General features: G+C 41.4%; 2 protein-coding genes across 4 annotated transcripts in view; one reads left to right on the top strand and one right to left on the bottom strand.

Annotated features, from left to right (window-relative positions):
* Window positions 1-7,122, top strand: part of GPR39 (G protein-coupled receptor 39) — an 80,250-nt gene extending 73,128 nt beyond the window's left edge. Inside the window, exon 2 of one of the 2 annotated variants that reach the window (XR_011698463.1) lies at window positions 5,013-5,097. Coding sequence is in view for 1 of the 2 variants with exons in the window: in XM_071562673.1 (XP_071418774.1) it covers window positions 5,013-5,536 (524 nt within the window). In the remaining variant the exon portion in view is untranslated. Of the gene's footprint in view, window positions 1-5,012 lie in introns of both variants that reach the window. The other variant, XM_071562673.1, reaches the window with a different exon arrangement.
* Window positions 3,397-21,400, bottom strand: LYPD1 (LY6/PLAUR domain containing 1). Of its 2 annotated transcripts, XR_011698464.1 has the most exons (4): window positions 21,164-21,400; window positions 19,953-20,090; window positions 4,041-6,128; window positions 3,397-3,949 (listed from the first exon to the last, which is right to left on the bottom strand). XR_011698464.1 is itself a non-coding variant. In XM_071562674.1 (3 exons), the coding sequence occupies exons 1-3, from the start codon at window positions 21,213-21,215 to the stop codon at window positions 5,893-5,895; spliced, it is 426 nt and encodes a 141-aa protein (XP_071418775.1). In that variant the 5' UTR covers window positions 21,216-21,400; the 3' UTR covers window positions 3,397-5,892. The 2 variants fall into 2 exon arrangements, 1 of the variants encoding a protein (XP_071418775.1); XM_071562674.1 differs by having other exon boundaries at window positions 3,397-6,128.
* Between the last annotated feature and the right edge of the window lie 332 nt (window positions 21,401-21,732).

The raw sequence follows: 21,732 nt of genomic DNA, 5'->3' as shown, positions 1-21,732 counted from the left end.
TTGCTGAGCAGTACAGCAGCCATTCAATATCATTCTGCTCATCATTCCTTTGCTGCATTTACAAGTCAGACTTGCAGCAATGAAAGTAACAGCTGTTTTCAAACTGACATTTCATTGACAATTGTCAGGAGACAATAAGCATATGGCAGCTGAGTCCTCACATACAGAGAACTGCAGCAGCAGAGGCACGGAGCAGCTGCAGATCCTGGAAGACAGCACTGCATTGATCTGCTGTTGGGAAGGTCATCTCAGTGATTGAAGACTGCATTTTGTGGCTTGACTCCTTTTAGAAGCTAGAAGGACAATAAACTACTGCCTTATGTCCTTGTTTCTAATACAAAGCAAGATTTTTGTCCTGGTTAAAATAACAAATGTAACATAAATACAGGTCAAACCCCCACTTCCTGAAAGTAACATTCTTAGTTAGTATGAGAGTCTTTGCTTTTTTTGTTTTCCTGTCTTAGTAATGACTGATATTAAGACCATCCAGAGTCTGATTAGAGGGAAAGTGTCCTTGCTCATATGTTCAAAGCCATTTGTAGCAGTAGCCAATAGGGACCATGTGCTTTCCTCATGTTTAGTATTTTATGATGGTAAACTTACTAATAATGATGGGTGGTCTCAGTATTTTCCTCTTAGGGGAGCCATACCTCTGATGCACTCTTGGAAGGCTTTGTGACTTAAAGCACAGGCATGTTATGCTTTTGTGTGTAGCTGGGCCAAGTATGCAAATGAGAAGTGAGCACTAGAAAAAGTCTCCCTCTAACCCAACTGCATCACTGCCTGCACTTGACTCACAGCTCAGTAACCATACGCTTATATTCCTCTGACAATTGCCATTTAAATGTCAGTTTACAAGCAGATGTTGAGAGCCAGCCTTTGTGTCATTAATTAAATCACAGAGAAGCAAAGTTTGAGGTCTAACACTGCTTTGGGCTAATTATGAGAGCAGTGGCAGAGTCCGGCAGACCTTGATGCACAGGGCAGTCAGGTCAAGTGGCACAGGCAAAGGAGGGTGTACTGAGCTGAATGGGCTCTGGAAGCCAAAGAAACCTGTTGTTGGCATTGTCTGGTGACAATTATAAACTTGTAGACAATTTCAGGTTTTGTGGGATGGCTGGCAGTCGCCACAATAGGGGCAAAACACTGGATCGTAAAAGACAGATTTAAATGGTCAGGTGCAGAAAAAAAAAGACAAAAATCTATTCAATAGAAGAACAAGGAAAATCTGGAAGGGTGGAGAATGAAGCCCTCTCAACCAGACATTTACATGTATTTAAAATCCTTCCCAATAAAGTTCATAATGAATTTAATTCAGTCCCCTATGGCCCAGAGGAATGTTCTGAGTAATAAAAAAGTATTGCTAAGGGACAAATGACTGCCAAACTCCTATTCTCTGCCAGCACTGCATATTTATATCATTGGCACTTAAATGCTGGGTTTATTTTACTACATAAATGATCCTTTGTCACATATTAAGAATTAATACTCTGAGATTGACTTTTGGGAAGTTAGAATAATGCTTCCTAAATTTAAAGCATTGTTAAATTTGTATGCTTTCTTTTCTGAGGTTTGGGGTGGGTTTTTTTTTTCCGAATGAAATAGCAGTCAAATGTGGTAATTCATATTTTGGGTAAACTATTTTGTAGCTGGTTTATGGTTTAGCACTTTAAATTGGTTTTAGTCAAGGGTCTTTTCATGTCTTTCTTTTTCTTTTCTTTGTTTGTTACCTTGGAATATCCCCACCAATGTTAAATGAATTATAAACTCCCACCCTTACGTAAAGGTTGAGATGCACTCACAGTCAGTAGACAACACAAGGGCCCCTGGCTTCTGTTGGCATTGTCTAATGCACTTCTGATGATTAGATTGGAATGATTCAAAGGTGTGTTGGAAATTTCAAGCACCAGTAATGGAGGTTGCAGAACCACAGCTTTGTTTATAAACATCATTATTTCATGGGAGATAAATCTCTACTCCCATCTAGTGTGTCACTTCAGTGCAGTAGTCGGGAAAATGGAGGCAGAGGGAACTCCAGAGCTGCTACTACTTTTTTCCCTTTAATGAGGAGTGGAAGGTAAAGTTGGATTATGAGATGAAATGTGAAGAATAATTCCTAGTAGGTGGCAACCTCAAGTGTGAATGTATCAGTGCTGGTGTAAGATGTGGCCTGGTTTGCATTAAGCTGATTAAGGCTGTTTGAGCACCTTTGGCACATTACAGTACAACACAAACTCCTGGAGCCTGTGTCCAAGTTTCAATTGATGGCAGCAGCACTGACCATAGAGCCTTCCTGAGGTGCAATTCTGATGTGCTTCAGTTTACTCCACACTGCCATGTCAAGTGTGAACAGCGGAGAAAATATTTTGAGTCTGTCAGCATGTTTATTTACATGGTGCAGCTCCTTTGAGTCAACAAGCATGTTTTCAAAGTGCAAAAATGAACCATTAGTCATCCCTGGAAAACAACTGTTTTGCAGACGTCTCCTCCCAGCCCCCAAAAGACTAACCTCACCACACTCTGCAAGGGCACAAGCAGCTTATTTTTCATTTGCTGTACACACTACCAAATATTCAGTTCTCCAGAACAAAAGTGTCTGAAGAATATAATGGGGCATCTTAAGGACTTGGCAGTTTGAATTAAAAAGAAAAGGTCAATGGCAAAGAATTCAGATACAAGCAAAAAATCAGACATCTCAGAGCACTGCAGTTGAGCTTTAAAACTGAATGCACACATTGTTTGCTCACAGTTTTTCACAGCAGCATTTATAATTTAGGAAATTATTAATCAGCATGATGAAGTATCCTATTTCTAACCAAGAACCAAAGGAAAAAAAAAGCTTATTTTCTTTTCCCTTGAAAGAGATCATTTGGCAAAATATGGCAAGAATTCTGCAGACTTGGGTTTTTGTGAACTTTGCATTTAAGTTGCAGCAGAGAAAAAGCCCCACAGGAGCAGCAGAATCCTTTTGCTGCCTTTTTATAAGGCTCTTCATCAGTCTCTGCTCAAGGGGCCTTGTTTTCTGTTGGTCAGTGCCAGGACTGCTACCTCTTGTTATGCTGACAGCAGGGAAAAATCACTGAGGGCTACAAAATTTGCACAACTAATAAAAAATTCAGATCAACCTTGTACAGAGACATAAGTACTGAAAAGGGAGGCAAGGCAGCAGGGGGAGAGCAGGGCAGCCAGCAGAGAGGCAGGGAGCGGGTTGTGTGGGAATGAGGGTAAAAAGGCAGTGGCTGAGCACGGCTCTGGCAGGCAAAATGGCAAAGATAACACACCACCTTCGGCCAACAACAGTCCTGCAGGGCTTTTAATCCAGTGCTGTAGTTTGATACACCACTTCCCCATCCCAGCAAAGTTATTGTGACACTAAGTGATTACAGAAGCAGGGGATCAAAAGGACAAGTTTTATTTGGTAGCTTTTTCAGGGAGACCATAAACTTGTTAAAAGCAATTACCATTTTCATTAACAAAATTAAATTTTAATTTTTTTAAAAAGGCCTTTCATACCTTTTCTTTGCCTGGAGGTGGTGGTGGAGAAAACTTGGACATACGCTGATGAAGTCTCGGCAGTTTCAAAGTTGTAAAAATCTTTCTTCTCTTTTCTGCCTCCCTTCTCTGCTACATTCATGTCTTCCCACTAGAGAAGAATCACTTTCCTGGCTTCAAAAATCAGTGCGTGCTATTTCAGAATGGCATTCCTACAGTGACCTGTTCAGTGAGGGCAATCTGACTCAGTCTAGATGGGTAAGAATTAAAATGCTTCTGTGCTGCTGCTGAGAGCAGAGGTCAGACATTGGATGAGATTAGCAATGTAACACCAGTCTGCACAAGTGAGAACTATCCATCCCATCGGGGTAGTCCCTGCTGTTCTGTGCCCCTGCAGCAGGGAAGAAGCCAGCCTGCAACTTCTGCTCCCTCCAAGTGTTCGTGTAAGGCACGTTTCCTGCAGAGAGAAAAACAGTGGGGACAGGTGCCTGCACCGTGTGCCAGTAGTGCTTGGTGGGGAGAGCAGCGCAGGGAATTATTTTGTGTACCTGGTATCTCCAGCAAGATGCCAGGATTTCCCGTGCTGACACACACCAGCCCTGAGGACGCCACAGAGGATCCCGGTGCCTTGCCCTGCTCCATCTCCTGCCTGGGAACAGCCGGCTCAAGTCACTGATATGATTTTGCAGGGCTGCTGCTCTGTCTGTGGCATCACCCCTGCACCCTCTACTGAACAGCGCTTCACACAGGCAGAATTGTCACACACCCAACACTTCAGTCACCCCCTTTTTAATGCCATTAGTGATGCAGCAACATGTATTTATATTTACATATAAATACAAAATGGTCCAATACCACAATTTTAAGCATAATTTATAACCTGAAACTGCTTACACTTTCATGACTAGGCTTGGGTTTTTCTCATTTACATTCATCATTTAATTCCACTGGAATTTGATTTTTAAGAAAGCCCAACATATCTTAATTACCATAAAAAGATCCATACACATTTTACTTAAAAATAGCTTCTGTAAGAGGAAATCTACCAAAAATAACATGAAATATCTTATTATGCATACATTTTCTTTTTTGTAAAGTACAAACAAGAATCTGATCTCTTCTGGGTATTGCCTGATCTAATATGGCTATAAGTTCTATTTATTTTGTTTGTTTTTCAAAGTAAAGGGAAAGACATAAGAAATGTAAGAGCAAAAACCAAAAGAAAAATGCATTCTTTTCAAAGATATAGATGATCAGAGAAAGAACACTTTGAAAACTAATAAATGACAACAGTTACAAAGAAACACTATCCAAGCACTATGTGGTCTTTTGTCAGAGCATGTGCTGCAATGACCTTGTAACAGTTATTAAAAACAACAAACAAAAAAAATGCTACTGGCAGAAAAAGCTGTCAAGCAAAACATGGGTATTATTTCCTAACAAGTAAGTGTGGAATTGATAGTATTTTATGTGGTTTTGCCCATGTATGCACACCTCTTTCCTCCTCTTTCTGCTTGCAGGACTGATCATTGCGACTCTGGCGATATGCTGGATGCCAAACCAGGTGAGAAGGATCATGGCAGCTGCTAAACCAAAACAGGACTGGACTGTTCTCTACTTCAGAGCGTACATCATCCTCCTTCCCATTGCTGACATCTTCTTCTACCTCAGCTCGGTGGTGAATCCCCTCCTGTACAACATCTCCTCCCAGCAGTTCCGCAGCGTGTTCCTGCAGATCCTGCGCTGCCGCCTGACCATCCAACATGCCAACAGGGAGAAGTTCCTCAAGGCCAACCAGAGCTCCAGAGCGCAGAGCAGCCGCTCCCTACGCCCGCTGCTCTTCATGTCGTCGAGGCGCAATTCTTCCACCAAGGGCAACACCAAAGTTTTCTTAAGTACCTTTCAGAGGGAGCCCACACCTGACTGCAGTGCACAGGGGTCAGGTCCTGAACTGCCACAGCCCAGCCGGGAAGTAGTGCCCCTTGAGACTGGCACAGAGCATGGTCCAGACGCACAGAACGGCCTTTGTGAGCATCAAGTATGAAGTCATAAGGCAAAGTTAATGACCAGCAATGAACTTAAAAACATGGAAAATTAAAAAGACTGAGGAAAGTGACTACATCTCAAAAGGAATAACACAGATGGATTTGTTTCCAGTTATGCAGAAAGAGCAGGAGTTTTGATTCCTGCTGGGATTTTTAAGTGCACACTGGAAATTCAATCTGCTAAGTGAACTCATTAGCTGCCAAAAATATCAGCCCCTCTCTCCATACAACCACTGCACTTCCCTGGCTGTTGACAGGGATTTGGAAAAAAACAGAAAATAATTGCAGTGTCTTTGAAGAAAAAAGGAGACATAACAAAGGTGTCAGGGCAAAAAACCCCCAAGTTGCTTGAAGCTTAGCAAAACAAAAAGAACAGAGCAAATTTAAGAAGCAGAATGGTGGGTATCACTTGTGCCCTCGGCACCACACCAGAATTCCCCCTTCTCTTCGGCCGGGGTCCATTGCAGAGAGGAGTGTTGCAGCAGCTGATGCAAACAGAGTTCACCTTCCCTGGAGAACAAAAGGACTGGTACCCAGCAGAGGCGATCAGACACGCTGCTGAAGATGCGCAGGACTTGCGATACATGATTCCTGTGACACAGAACAAAGGGTGCTTAGTTTGATGTGAACATGGTTTTGCTTTACAACAGGGTTCATGCTTGAAAACTGTTGCAAACCCAGTTTACATTCCCAAAGCAGTGCTGCTGATTAAGGCAGACACCTTGGTGGTGACACGATCAACAGCTCTGCACTGCAGAAGCAGCACAGTCACTCTGCTTTGGATTTTTCTGTAGTTTGATTCTGGTTGGAACAAAAAATATTACAGACTTGATTTACATAATGTATACCAAATGATGCATTTTATAACTGGAATTTTTCATCTTTCAGAATAAACTGTTTGAATAACTATAACTGAAATGCAATTACTGAGAAAATTAGTTTTGTTTCTATTGCTGAACATGTCTGAGTTAAGGTGTCTAAGTAATTACAGCTTTCTGTGCTGTTAATTTGTCTTTTGAGCATTTTTTTCTTTTCTTGTTCCTTTGCCACACACAGACAAGTAACCAAGAGTAAAAGGAGAATGAATATCAGCAAAACTTTCATCCTCCTGCACTCCCCTTTTAACTTTTCTTTTAAAGAAAAACTAGAAGTACTTTTCCAGGTAATCTCAGTTCTTGCTTGTCTTTGAAGTTTAATACCCTCAACAACAAAAATTTACATTTCTATAGCAATGTCTTCTCTGACTTGAAAGTCTCCTGTTTTTTAATGTAATTTAAATTAATTTTAATTAATAATCTAATTTATAACTTCTTAAATTGTTTTTAACTGAAAAAAGTACATTCTGATGCACAAAGCTGTTACTTTAACATGGTTTATAAAGGCTTTGGAATACATAGTTGTATTTTCTCATATTGCAGTGGAAAATGGTTGTGGCAATTCCACTTCTCATTATTTTAAAATTCTTCTGCAAGCGATACAGTAGAAATTTTGCCTTAGAAAAACAGACACGTAATAGAAATAGATGGAGATTTGCTCATATTGCCTTGCAGTTACAAGAAGAGGTAAATATTTCCAAGAATAAAAATCACTGATACTTTTAAACATGGGATTCTCAAAAAGTTTTTTGGGTTTTTTTCCTCCTGAAGAGCATGGGAACAGAGTTCCCTTGGGGAATGGTGCCTCTGCATCCAGTAGCATGGTCCCAGAATGTCTTGAAACACACAACAATTGAGACTTTTTTTTGAAGGGAGCGAAGCAGGAATGTGACCCGTAGGTACTGAACATACAGTACCTGGAGGGACTTTGGAAATAAGCACTACAGCCCCTACATGATCCAGCAGATACCTCTGCAGCACTGACAGGCACTGCACTACTGAGGGCTGCGTGTAGAGCATCGTTTGTTTGGGCTGTGCTCAGAAAGAAGGATTTCCTGTCTTCAGAGACTTTTAATTAAAGCAATTCTTTTATACTGTCACAACACTGCTGCCATCCCAACAATGCAGGGGTTTCCTTGCTTTGTGTTCTCCCCCTGCAAATCTCAACCCTGAAACATGTTTTAAGGCTATCTATCTCGTTAAACTTATGAAGAGAAGCCCTCAAGTGAGTGTTAAATCTTCCTCTGTCTCCAGTGAGCTTCAATCAATCAACACAGCAGGTAGAGCCTTTTCTCAAGAAGGAAGAGGAGCTACAGGCTGTTCTCGCTGTAACAGCAAAGGCACACAGATCAAGCAGCACAATCTTTATTACTATAGTTTGCAAAAAGAAAGGAGCTCTGTCTGTTGACAAACCACTGTTGTCAAGGAGCCTCAGTGGTGCTGCCACTGCTCAGCTTTACAATACCAAAATCTCAGTTGATGTTCCCCACACAGACCAGGTGCTTTGGCCATGTTCCTCCTGTAGTGTTCCCAGAGCCAAAGCAGATAGGACCCATCCCATGGCTAAAATTAACTTTTTTCTTTTCCCTTCCCTCTTGAGAAAGGGATCCTGTATTCAATGGAACTAGGCACAGTGATTGTCCTCCTTTCCCTAATCCCTCATCTCCCCATCACATATTATTTTTCTGCAGCTATACCCACCCACCATTCCTCAGTCTTCCATATGAACAGCAGTGAATTCAACTTTCCCCTCAAAGAGCAAGCCTCTAAAAAGCTGTTGACACTGGCAGATTTCCTATTCCCGTCTTTTTGTAGATCACTCTTCTCCTGCTGTTTCCTTTTCCCAGGTTTCCTGCGAAGCCCTGTTCACAATTTGAACTAGTAAGTGATTTACTACTTTGGGTCCCTGAAATACCACACTCTGCAGTTCTCCAATAGATTAGGAGACTAGAATTGTTCAGTGCTGTGGACAATTAGCTGATGCCCTCTGAGGCATTTCACCAGGCAACTCTAGGAAACCTCTACTGCAAAAAATCAAAGTCCTGCAGCTTAACTGCAGTGTTTACAACTGTTCTGTTCACCAGGATCAATTCCACAGAACAATCCTGAGCATCTTTTGAAGTCAAAACACAGTATTCCTGCACAGACTGAAATTTTACTACTCCAAGTTTCATGAACAGATGGGCCATGTTCACACACAAATAGAGAAAATAATCTAACTAGTAGCAAAAAATTGTACGGCTTCTGTGGCTTTTCTGTAAATATGTCTTAAAACAGGAAATTCCAGTCCCAAATGATTGTTTATCCCCATTCCCAGTTCTTATCTGAATTGTCACAATATTTTTATATCAATAATGTCAGCATTTCTATCAGCTCCTTGGCAAAGATTCTGCCCTTCACATCTAAGATTTTTTTTCTTTAAGTACTAATAGATTCTTTTGATCTTACAAATCAGCTGCTATCACATTAAATGGTTTCTATGAAGCATCAGGTATGAAACAAACTTGATCAGTATAGAAAGGCTCTGCTCTTTTTCTAGTTCTGCAGTATCCCTACAGCAAGTTACAATGCAAACAGGCACAGAAGTTGATGCAAAAAAGAGAGAATGTTAGCAAGAGAAGTGACATTTTTAACACAATTGAGCTGTGACTTCACTTATTCCTAAACCTTTTTCCTATCATATAGTGATTCCAGATTAGTTGTGGTAGGATATAAATTAATATAACTGACTTCCATGCTTTGATGGCAGGGACACCATCTCCTTGCTCCAGCAAACAAGTAACAGTCCCCAGTAACTGAGATCAGAGAGGACAGCAGTGTCCTTTCTGGATTATGTCTGGAGATCTCTCATCAAACTACTCCTTTGCAGTGGCTTATTGTACTGCTGAGCCAGTTCCAAAACGATTCCCGAGATCTTCCTGAATCATTTGCCACTGGCAAGCTGAGCTGCAGACAGTTCTTCAAAGTGGTTATCTGCCTCATAAGACTCGTACCACAGACATAACTGCTAATTACCAGGTATTCTTGCCTGAGCAATCAGCTTGATACATTCATTAACATATCACCCAGAAAAATAATTGCAAACCTTTCTGGAAGCTTTTCTCCTGTCTCAGATTTTTCTGAGTTGCTGGTTAGGCAAGGAGACTACACGTTTTACATTCTGCTTTTCTGGGGTCATTCCCAGCTACTGACCCCCAACAATTGACAGTAATGCACAATTAGCATGTTTACTACTACTCAATTAGGATATTTACTGCCCAGTCTCTTGATGGATGAGTACTGAGTAATTTGTCCCTTTTCACAGATTCAGCAGCCCCCCAGCAGCAGAGTGGGTTACACCTATGCGTAGGCACCACTATAATGATGTTTACAAAGTACCTATTACTGACAAATTGATTTTCCTTCATTTTAGCCTCAAGGTTTGTGGGGTTGACCAAGTATGTAGCTTAAGTACAAGTACTTTTAAGAAGAGAGGGGAGTGCACAGAACTAGAACAGCTGTGTGATAACATGCTAATATTCCGCACCCTCTTCTGTCATACGTACCTGCCACAACTATATTTGTGTTCAGGGTTTTTTAAAGCAGCTTTGGGCTTAAATTTGATGTTGAGAATTTGCTCCTCAACTAAGCAACTTGCCTATTGTTTTACCTTTCTCTTTCCTACAAGTGATTGTATATTTAGACAACGTCAACACCCAAACTACTACTTCTGCCTTAGTCCTTGCAATGAAATGATGGGTAAACCTTAAGGCTTTTTTATAGTTCCTGCTTGGAATATTGATTTTCTCACCTAGTCTAGTCCTGTGTAGCCACACCCTGGCACTGTTTTGGCCATATGTAAATGCATTCTCTCTTGATAGCAGCAAACAATTGAAGCTACAATTTATTCAAATCCAAAAGTGAGTGTCCTTTCATCTACCCTGTCTGCAGTACATTTCTCTTGAATAACAGCTTAACTTGTTACTAGGACAACCAAAAAAGGTGACATCACACCTACTTCTTACACTGTGTGTATGCAGAAGGCATCAGAAGATCCAAGTTTTTATTCTTACTGATTGAAAAGGATCTCATCAGGCATCTCTGATTCTTCTGTTCTAGCAGGTACAGACAAAAAAAAAGCCAGTGTAAGCATGACTGGCCAACTTCTAAGAGCCAACTGTAATCCAAGCAGTGTGCAAGTTCAGTTTGCACCTCTAGTCCCAAGACTGTCCTTCAGCAAAATACATAGAGGGTCTCTGAAGCCAAAATAGGCAACACTAGGATATCACCTCTGAGACCAGTGACCTGATTTCTAAACAAATAGTCACCTTCCCATTTCTCTGGCCCCACTACTCTGAAACTGCTTTCTGCAATAGCACAGCTCAGCAGGAAATTGCAGCCCTCTGCTTCAGCCCAGGTCAGTCTGGGGCCTCATGCCCACACAACTCTTCACCCCAAGTCTGACTCAGTCAAATAGATAATGTCCTTTGCCCAACACAAACTTTTCCAAGTGTGACTACCCACCCCAAGCCAAATGTTCTCTATCTTGTGGGCTATGACTGACCCTTGTCTTTTTAAAAGAAAGCTTTTCCTTCACCATTTTGTACATATTCAATTTCATAGGCATGCATAAGGTAAGTTTTCTGCAACTCACTCCCCAAACACTGCTTGAGCAAGGTCCTCTGCACATACTCTGAATGTACCTGCCCCATCAAATCTTTTGGAGCATAAAAAGTAGTCTATGACCAACTAGGACCAAACAATGAGGCTTCCATGAGCACTTACAAACCACATTTTCAAGACTGGACCAGGTGCTGGAGGCAAACAGAGCTGCAGCTTCAGGCATGTAGAAAAGTTCTGTGTCTTAAGATAAGTTACTGAGAAAGCCAACAGGGCAGATAAGACAAGTCTGAGGCACGTCTTTAGAACTTTGGCTTAATTTCCACTCAACTCTTTAGATTTGACATTTAAATCTTGCCCACCTCCTCCAGTCAAAAGTTGGAAAACTGGCCAACAGTGGACAATTCAGATGGTAGGACACACAACCCAAAATTTGTCCTAGCTCTCACATCAGTGTATTTTCATGATATGCATGTGAACCAGTTTGGTCGTTCTCTTAATGTTGTTTCTCATAAAGACAAATCCAGAACTATGCTTATGAGCCAATATTCCCCCTTTGTTTTAATATCCTGAGTGGTTTCAACCATCTTATATTATTGAAACTTTCAATTTTCTGATTTGGTGAATGTGTGAGTTTTCCTTCTAATTGTGCATAGATGATGTCTGCTCTGCCTGTTTATGCTTGCTTGTGATTTAATAAGATATTTCACCCTTCATTTTTTTCCCTAAACTGTCACTTGCTTACCCCACACTTGAGTGAAATTCAGCACCCAGTAGGAATTACAAAAGCTCTTTTGTGATGTCTGCCATAAACTAAAACGGGAACTGATATTAGTGCAAGAACAACATGTAAAAATCCCTTTTTAAGAAACATAACATATAAATGTGACTATTTCTGGATTTTACGGTATCAGTAATGCTCAAAGTTAGGTTCAGACTACACGAATAGGTTTGTAAATTAAATTTTTTAGTTTCCATATTAGGTTTTATGCCCATTCTTTTATGGCTTCAGTGGTTTTGCTATGATAGTTGTCTATTCCTCAGCTAGTACCTGTTCATATACATCATACAGTGACAGACTCCAAAGTTCCTGTTGTGATTTGCAGTTTTCTAGGAAAAGTGATTATAAATATTTTATCTAATAAGGCCCTAAATATCTTAGAAGGTGACTGAATGTTGAAAAGCAAGCAATCATTTTTTTGACATTGTGCTTCCCCAAACAATTGTCATTTTAGTCAAAGTATTTATTGGTTTAAAATATAAATTAAGTTTCCTCAACACACAGCCTTTCATTATGACTGTAAATGCTTTGTTACAAAATCCCCAAAACAAACAGTTTAAGTGAGTGTAAAGTATAACCATATCCAACCATGTCCTCTGTGTTTCATTTTAGAGTAACCCTTCCTATTGTGAACTCCAGAGAAAAACTTGAGGAGAGAGAAGTGGTTTAAATAATTTGCACCTTGCCAGGAATTTTGTCATGAAATTTACTAATTGCCTTATAAACAGCTAATTATATACTGTAAGCCACTGTGGTCAGTGTTTTCCAGATAAAAAAACCCAAGGCACTGAAATTATGTGACTTGAAATCTATTGCAAAGCTACGTCAAGCACTTCCTGATTTTTAATCTTGTGTTTTAGAACTGCAGCTATTTCATCCTGATCCTCCTTTGATGCATTCAGTAGACAAGATAAAAGCATATTCACGTCATTAGGTGCTTGCAGAGGATACAATTCTGTAAAAGAAAAATAAAACAAAACAAAAATAAAACACAGCCCACCAAATCCTACCTGGTTGAATTAGCACATTTTCATTTTCTATGAAAACTTAATATCATCACAAATACTCCATACATACAAAAGTGCACTTTTAAAAGTTGCACTTCATTTTCAGAAACGAACAGGAAGTTTTTCACAATTAAAGACTTGCCTTCTTACTCTCCTTCTGACCCCAGCTGACATGACACCTTGCAGAAATTAAATCGGCTCAGAAGAAAATTGGACAATTGCTGACTGACAGAGGACAAGGGTTTAGATTACCATGATATCTCTTTTTAAGTCATGCCTTCTAATTCTGGTACTGGAAATATGACTCAAAATGGCATTGTTAATGGCAAAAACCAGCACAAAGTTATCTTTTTTTACTGCTTGCAGCATCATAAAGCTGAAGCAAAGCATTAAAATGCTTAAAAATGCATAGGCTGAGTAAGTTAAGTACAGCTGCTAATGGTGGTACTGTCAAAGATTTCTTAAAACCACAGGAGGCTTCAAATGAGAGATCAAAGATCACCTTTCACCTGCATATCAAATTCTCGTTTCCTACTGTAGTTATTAATTTCTTTGCTCACTAATGTGGACTTGCAGTCAATCACTAAAACAATCTTCCCAACAAAACTGGCTCACAGTGTTCCATCATCTCTGCTTTCTTGATACAAAGCTATCAAGATCTAAATGTCCTTGGGTATCAACATCTAAATATACTTGATCTTCTACAGAGAGGTGAACTTAGACTCAATTTTAGAATCCTATATGAGTATTTTTCTTGGCAATCCTTCTGTGCTGAAAGGAAGCCACTGCCCTTATGTCTTTACAAATGTTAAAATGCCATACTCTTGTAATAAGTCCCATAAATAATTTTACACATGAACAGTCTTTCTGCATCCTTAATGTCCTTACCAATTTCAGTGGAATGCCTCACATGTTGACACTCACATGCCAGAACTTTGGAAATTCATTCCCCTTTTATATGTTTAGATATTTTCATGCTTACAGTTTTACAGCCTGTTCAACTTAAGAGGAGGATTTGCCTGGGTTTTATATTGCTTTTTCCACTTTCAAAGACTTGGTAATTTGGCAAAACTGGTTTTATCAAGTTTTCAAAAAAAAAATCCAGACTACAATGGAAAAAGAGAAATAAAACCAGTTTGGATTAATTAAAACTTACTTGCCAATGTTTTGATAAGGTCACTGGGAGCTAAGGTGGGTGATAGGGTCAGGCCACATGAAGGTTTGGAAAAACAGCCTGTATGTGAAATGCAACAGGAAACTCTTAAGGGAGGTTTGAGGCACCAGGCTGTGGGCACTGTATCATCACAAAATTCATTTGTATACCTTTCATACAAGCCTGAGGAATAAAATAACATAAAAAGCTATTGTCCATGTCCTGTGAAAAATGAAATTCACTGGACCAGATACCACATCTTCCTTAAAATAATACAGACTTCATCACTTCTGCACTTGGATTTTCGTCATGACTTTCAAGCCATAAACTGCTTGAACTTAACTCTACTGTCACTTCTGCGTGCTGAAAGGCAGCCAGAACAGGAAACTACTACATGCTGTCCATAATTCCTCCTTAGCTGACACTCGTAGGTCACCTCATTCCACAAGTAGCTGCAAGTTTTCTGAGCAACTCAATGATTGGAAGAAATTTACCATTTGACATCTGAAAAAAAGTCTTTCTGAATGGTAATATATCCACGGCTCCAAGTTTTCATCATACAGTGCAAATTAACAACATACATAGTAAGGATTTTATTTGATATCAAAAGTGAACTGTACATTTTAAATATTGGTTACTATATCTTCATTTCATTGGGCACCTGGTAGCACCAGATATGCATATCAACTGTCCCATGCAAAATATTTATTTATTTATATTACCAGTAAAGATTTATTATATTATGCTTAGTTTGACCTAAAAAAACTCCCAGAACTTCTTTTATGTTGATATACTTTCACCAACAGAAACAGTGTAGAAAATAAAAAATTCACCACCAGCTCAGCTGATGTTACTTACTGTTTCTAAAGGGATACAGGAGATGTAGCTATTACCTATAAAACTTTAATGCCTACAGGGGTTCTGAAGACATTAAACTTTGCTCACTGTTTTAATCATTTTGTCAATAAAAGTGCACCAGAGCATAATTTCCCCTTGATACCAGTATGCAATTAGTATTAGTGCTAATGGATGCTATGCATGAACAGAGAAAAAAAGTATGTGCTTCTGCAATCCTTAACAGCCACACATGAAGCAACTCCATCATGGAGCAATGCAGGACAACCAAACCAAGGAATAAGCACAGGTAGGGCGTTCACCATAGGCCAGCTCATCACACAGCATAGACACTGATAAAACAAACAACTGGAAGGCAAATACTGACAAAAGTTCAAAGAAATAGATAATATAAAATTCAACACTGAGATGATGATCTTGCTCATGGTGTTCCCATGCACTACTTTTAAGCACACAACTACACCAAGTCCTTTAATTACACTGCAGGAGTACGTCCTATGTAAATATATTAAAAGGACCGTGGTACACCAGACAAATAAGAAAAGTTTCTTGTTGCAGATTAATAGAAATAATGAGGCTGTTTCCCAATTCGCTTGCAAAGGAAAATTCCTAGCTTATTAAAATATCATCATATTTTGCTACCATGATTCATCTTTTTTTAATTATGGAGAAGTAAAAGTTAGTAAAAGTATGTTCACAACTACATTAGAACAGAAGGTATGTTGTTCTAAACATGCACATGGGCAGGTTTACTCACAGAGTGTTCCAAAAAACTCAGACTGACTACCTCTCTGGGCTGATTATCTCATCCTTCCTGCTTTAGTTCTCTCTGATGTATTCACATTGCAAATTTCATTTTGCCTTAAGTGGGTTTTAGATCAGCCTTTACACTCTGATAGCTCTTGCCTTCAGTAAAATGCAAGATTATCATTATCAGTATGTCATCTATGATGTATGTATAAAAGCATATACACATTATATATTCATCTACATACCACCAAGATGTCTCACCTCATCCCAATATACTCTGGGTTTTATTTATTCCTATATATATTCTAAAAACAAAGGAGCACTGACATTTCAGAGTTAGAAGTCCATAGGAAGGAGAGAGGCAAGTGGGAGCGGGGAATCCACCATTGGTATTTCCACAAAGTATCGGCAAGTGGAATTACTAAGATCTTTGATCTTCTGTCAAACATTTAATTTACACAGTTTTTAAACACTGGCTTGTTTGGTTGAAGAATGCACTAGAAACTTATCCTTTATGTTAATTTCTGTGGGATAAAAAAAAATTGTTGGATATTGTCTTAAGTGCCACTTTCCATTCTTATCATTCCTTCCTCTGAAGGAAAGCTTTTTTTTTTTAAGATTTAATTAAAAAAATTGGTTAGTAAGATTTTGTATCACAGGCAAATAGCATCTTGTCCTGTATCTCCCACTGGAACAATAGGTCAACATAAACATAAAACTTGTTCTGGCAAAATTTTTAAATACAACTCTTCTCAAAGCGAGAATATTTTGTCATTTACTTGACAAAGTCTGCAGTTCTGTGCACTGACAGATCCCCAAAGTGCAACTGAAATACAAACTGCCACAGCAAAGTGCATGTCTGCAGGGGAGGCAGAATTCTACTAGTTCCACATAATCACTTAATCTGATACATGCTTATGTACTGCTCAATTCTCAATTCACTTTAAGCTGTGCAATGGAGCAAATTTCTACCAGATACTACAAACAACTGAGATAACATGACTGATGCTCTAACTCCAAATACAAGGTACTAACACCTGCATTCTTAGCTGCTCACATGAGACTGACACAGTTACAACCACTTTTTAAGCTCTGGTTAGGAACATGTCTATGCTGCTGTTACTCCTAACCTGAAGCTGTTTCTCCAGAGAACACAGTTCTCTCCCGAGAGAATACAGTAACATCTAAAGCACTAACCCTAATTTTAGAGCAACTGAAGGGGAGTGGTTTAACTATGATCAGGCATAAGAAACTTTTCACAACATAAATGGGAAAAACTGCACAGAGTTGTAGTTCACCACCACGTTGCTCCTGGTACAGGGAGTTTAATGCAGAAATGAAGCTGAAGCACAGAACTGCCATGGCACAACTCAACAGACACTAAAATACATATGGAAAAGAGTCACTGCCACACACTGGACACTATGTGACCAACCACAGAATGTAAGCCAGAAACCCTCTTTACAGCAAAACACACACTCAGGTTAATGCACACTGCAGAGGAAGGGTGGCTACACCAATAGGTTACCGATTCACACCACGAACTTCATCTCAAAATACCGCACTTAACTGTTAAATAAGGTTTGAGAGAACTTATAACACTTTTTCTCACTGACACAGTGATATTTCATTAAGGATAAAAATGGGTTAAACTATAAAAATGGAACTGCTTTGACTGTATCTAGTCAAGAGGAAAAAAACTCTAATTATGAGATTGCGCTGTCAAATAAATGCGAATCCACATCTTTCATATTCTGGGTTAAAAACTCAAATTCAAGTCCATTTTAAATTAAAATCAATATTTGAAATATTTTGGCTTCAAGTAATAAGCAACAACCAAAAGAATCAAGTTATGAAATATACTGGTAGGAGTAGAATGAATTATTAAATAAAACTTGTGAGAGCAAGGCATTTATATTACACACATTTAAATATCAATTAGGAAAAAACCAATAAAGGATGATGAACTGAATCATTGGTTTTACAACCAAGCCTCTCTAAAATTGACTGAGAATAACAGAGAAACTAGGCTTGCAATGTAAATTTCATTCAATTTGAAATAGGTAAAAATATTAAATTTATTAACTAGTTGAAATTTACAATCTCTAAGCCTAAAATTAATAAGAACTGCATTTATTGAAGCAAATGAAATAGAACAGTGGTTCCTGCTATGCACAGCATGCTAGTTACCTCCTAAAGGAAAAATCCAAGGGTCTGCTCAGAAAAAACACAAAATTGCACAGGAAAAAACCCCAACACACAACCACCACCAAGAATTTTGTTTTAAGAACTCCTTATTTCTATATTGCAAACCATTGCTTCATAGGAGTAATAGCAAGTTATGTCTAAAATGTGTGTCTAGAATCTATTAAAACAGTTCCAACTGGTATTTTCAGAGTGCCACAGTCACACTGGCCAGACTGCAGCCTTGCCTGCCAGGCTGAGAGAAGCACAACCACCTGTCCCACCCTATTCATGGGGCACACAAGTGGCTGTGAGGGCACACAGGCAAGCTGACTTATCCAGAAGACTTGCACTTTCACCTGCAAGGGGTTTACTTGACTAAAGACACTTTTCTAACACTCACCTGAAGGGAAGATTAGAGGTATGTTTCTGGAAACTGATACAGGCTGAGGTTGTATTGAAATGAAAACATGAAGGAATCAGGGAAGGTATTAAATAACCTCAAACAGCAAACACCAAACACCTGCTAAGAATTAAATGAGAACTGACTTTTTTGTCTGTGTCTACCTACCATGTCTACAGCCCTCTGAATCACCACAACATCCATTCTAACCTATTGAAAGTACTACCAAAGCTGTGGTGTGGAGATAGCAAAGCCTTCAAACGGTCATGTAAAGATACTCAGACTTTAAAAGTACCATGCAAGCTGTAATTATCTCACATCCCCACTATCCCTTCTGAGTAAACTTGAAATATAATACCGCAGTAAAATTCAGCTTGAAGGAGACTAATCTTCCTTTAAACACAGGTGGTTTTTTTCTCTAGACTGGAGACATTCTAAGTATTTCACCACAATGGTCACTCTGAGGGTGTTAGCCAGGATGAAACAAAGTGTCAGCAATTCAGCTACTTTTCATGGGTAGCAACTATTATTATTTATCTAGAATTCATTACATTGTGATCTGAAATTACCAGCACACCTGGAGCCAGCTGACTGATGAGCCCTTGGAAGATACTACTGAGTAGTCAGCTGATGCCAAGAACCAAGAGTTGTTGCTGTTCACAGATGGCTGCACACACTGGTTAGGTAGACAGGCATCCTACTGCTCCTGAAGGACTCACTGAGAAAGGACAGGCTACAACTTGATCTACATTAACAGCATAACAGTCCTTTACATCAGAGAACTCCGCGGTCTAAAGCACTGCCCTCAGCTGCAAGATGTGCAATCCCAGAGTGCAGCTTCCCCTTAAATCAGGGATCTGAAGTCTCAGCCTGCCCCCTGCCCCCTGAACTGCTTGGTAGAGGCCATGTCTAGGCTGAGACTCCCCAGTGAGTTGCTGTTGGGTGCCCATTCTAATGCCCAGTGCCCTCAGGGCTGCCTTCAGTCAGAGCAGGAGGGCTACATGAGCTCCAACTCCCACAAACACACTTCCTTGCCATTCCACACAGCCCTGGAGTCCCCAGTAAAGTCCCTGCCTTCTACTCGTGTAGATGACAGTTCTCTTTAAATCTCAAATGCATTCCATGATGCTGAATAAACCCCAGCCATTTGTACCACAGCTTAAAAGATAATAGAGGCAAGATGCAGAATCACAGCTAGTTTAAAATAAGGAGAAAAAAAAACCCTTAGAAAATTGGTACAGCCAATAAAGCAATTTGTGCCCTTCCTCTGACTGCCTCCTCTATCCTCCATAAGCTTCCCCAAATTATTGGGCGTTTTTATCCCTCTTTCCCTTTTCCTTATGGTTTCTTTAATGGATGAAAGCAAATATGACTACACTTTCCTTCCCTTAAGATGAACCTTCAGAGTATATAAATTGCTTGAGTAAATAAAAGAAAGGAGGGAATTACTAATTTAATGCTCTTCCATCTCTTGGGGAAAAAGCCCATGTAATTAACTGTAATGAGATTAAACTAACTTGTTATTAATTTCCCAGTGCTGAAAAACTAAATCTGAGACCCATAAGACTGTGTATTAACCAGCTTTATCAACATTTGACTTGCATCCTTCAGTTTTTTACACCAGTTTTAAAGGAAAATGATTAACTCCATTGAGTTGCAAAGTCATTCAGAAGACATTGAATCTGGTCCCTTTAGGCAGGAACACCAGATACATCTGTCACTGAAGACTGTGAATGGGTGGAGCCAGAAGCAACAAATGCTATCAAACCAAATAAACAGAAGAATAATTATTAAATAATTATTCTTACCAAAACTTTTTTCCATTACTTCTTTCTGACACATATCTTGAACATTCACTGTACAATTCACGATGAACTCTGGAGAAGAGCAGTCATTATTTAGCTGGAACTCCTCACACTGGTAACACTGTATTTGCAAAGCCAAACCTGGAACAGATAGAATTTTATTCAAAATCACAGAATACTTTGGTTTGGAAGACACCTTATAGATCAACTCGTTCCAACCCCCTGACCCTGGGTTGCTCAAAGCCCCATCCAAACTGGCCATGAATAATAGTAAAAATGTTAAAATAAAAACAACCAAAAAACCCCAACCAAACCAAAGAACCAACACGTGCCAGAAATCCTACCTATCTTTCCCTTTTCGCATTTTGCTGTTCCTAACTACTCTACAGCTCAGCGAAAGCATCCCTTTGACAGAAATAAGTAAAACAAGCGTGCCGCTCGCTCAGCTGAGCCCAAGCGCCACCGGCTCAGCACTTGGTGAGATGATGCTCCGTTTCGCGGGGCTCCCGCCCCGGCGCTGCCGCCAGGAGGCGACGGGTACGTACACGGACACCGGTACCGGCACCGCCCCGCACCGCTGCCCATCGCCCACCCGCTCGCCCCGAGGCTGCCCCTCAGCACAGCAGGTTAAAAACTACCCGCGAGCCACCCGCCTAATAGATACGCTTCGGCTCCTAGCTGTGCCGACGGGTTTACTTAGCTACTAATTTATTACAAATGATTTAATTACTATTTTGCTGTGCACAATTACAGCGGCAGAGCATCGCTCACCTCTCCCTCTTTTATCATGCAAAACGAGGCGGTCCGCCCAGCTCGCCAGCAGCCGCTCTTCCCGGCGTTCCGCCAGCGGTTCCCGCACCCCTCGTCCCGCAGCATAGACGCCCCGAACCCGGTGTGCGCCCTCCGCTGGGAGCGCTGCGGCGGCGGGACCGAGCCCGCTGGCCGCCGACCCCCCGCCCAGGGAGAGGCGTGAGCGGCGCGGGCAATGCCCCGCACCGGGAACTGCGTGCGGAGCCTCGCCTCGCCTCGCCTGCGCTGGTGACACCGCGCCGGCGGCGGGGGACTCTGCGGGCCCCGGGCAGGACAGGGCTCCGCTACCCCGCTCCGTCGAGGGGCTGCGAGAGGACGAAGCCTCCCCGCGGCCACTGCGGGCAGCGACGGGCAGCCCGGGCTGTCCGCAGGCGCCTTTGGGGGAGCGGCGCGAACTCCCTTACCTGGAGCCAGGCACAATCCCCAAAAAGTTGCAGCGAAGAGGAAGAGCCGCATCCTCCCGGAGCCGCGGCCGCCGGGCTGGCGTGCAGTCGGGAAGGGGCATCAGAAGGAGGGAAACAGCGGAGGCGCCGCGTACTTGTGTCGCGCCTCCGCTGCGGAGCGGCGCCTCGGGAGCAGGCGGCGGAGCCCGCCCGGCTCCCGCCCTGCCCAGCCCCGCGCCGCTCTCCAGCCTCGCCGGAGTTGAGCGCTGAGACTGGAAGAAACTGTAGGAAAAGCGAGAGCTGGGGGGCGGCTCCCCCCTCCCTCCCCCAGCACCATGTGATGCCGGCGGAGCGGGGCGGAGATCCCCGCCAGCCGCCCCGCACCTCGCTGGGCGCACTTCGGGGACGGGCAGAGTTCATTGAAGGAGGAGAACTCCCCGGTCCTACCCCGGCACCGCCAGCTCGGCGTGTGGTTCGCATGGCGCTGCGAGGGGGACCCCGCGACCCTCTGCCTGCTGGGGCGCCTCCGTCATATCCCTCGCCCTTCCCCTCCGCTCTGGCTCTGGGGCACAGCCCCCGAGCGGTGGCTC

The sequence above is a fragment of the Pithys albifrons genome, chromosome 8, assembly GCF_047495875.1.
Source record: "Pithys albifrons albifrons isolate INPA30051 chromosome 8, PitAlb_v1, whole genome shotgun sequence".
NCBI lineage: Eukaryota > Metazoa > Chordata > Aves > Passeriformes > Thamnophilidae > Pithys > Pithys albifrons.
The sequence above is the reverse complement of the archived record's forward strand: the minus strand, read 5'-3'. Positions and strand labels throughout refer to the sequence as shown.

Coding starts and splice junctions, on each gene's coding strand:
- LYPD1 (XM_071562674.1), bottom strand. CDS start 21,215: ATGCGGCTCTTCCTCTTCGCTGCAACTTTTTGGGGATTGTGCCTGGCT. Junction 20,091..21,163: donor GGGATTGTGCCTGGCTCCAG/GTAAGGGAGTTC, acceptor TATCTGTTCCAG/GTTTGGCTTTGCAAATACAG. Junction 6,129..19,952: donor AGTAATGGAAAAAAGTTTTG/GTAAGAATAATT, acceptor TCTGTGTCACAG/GAATCATGTATCGCAAGTCC.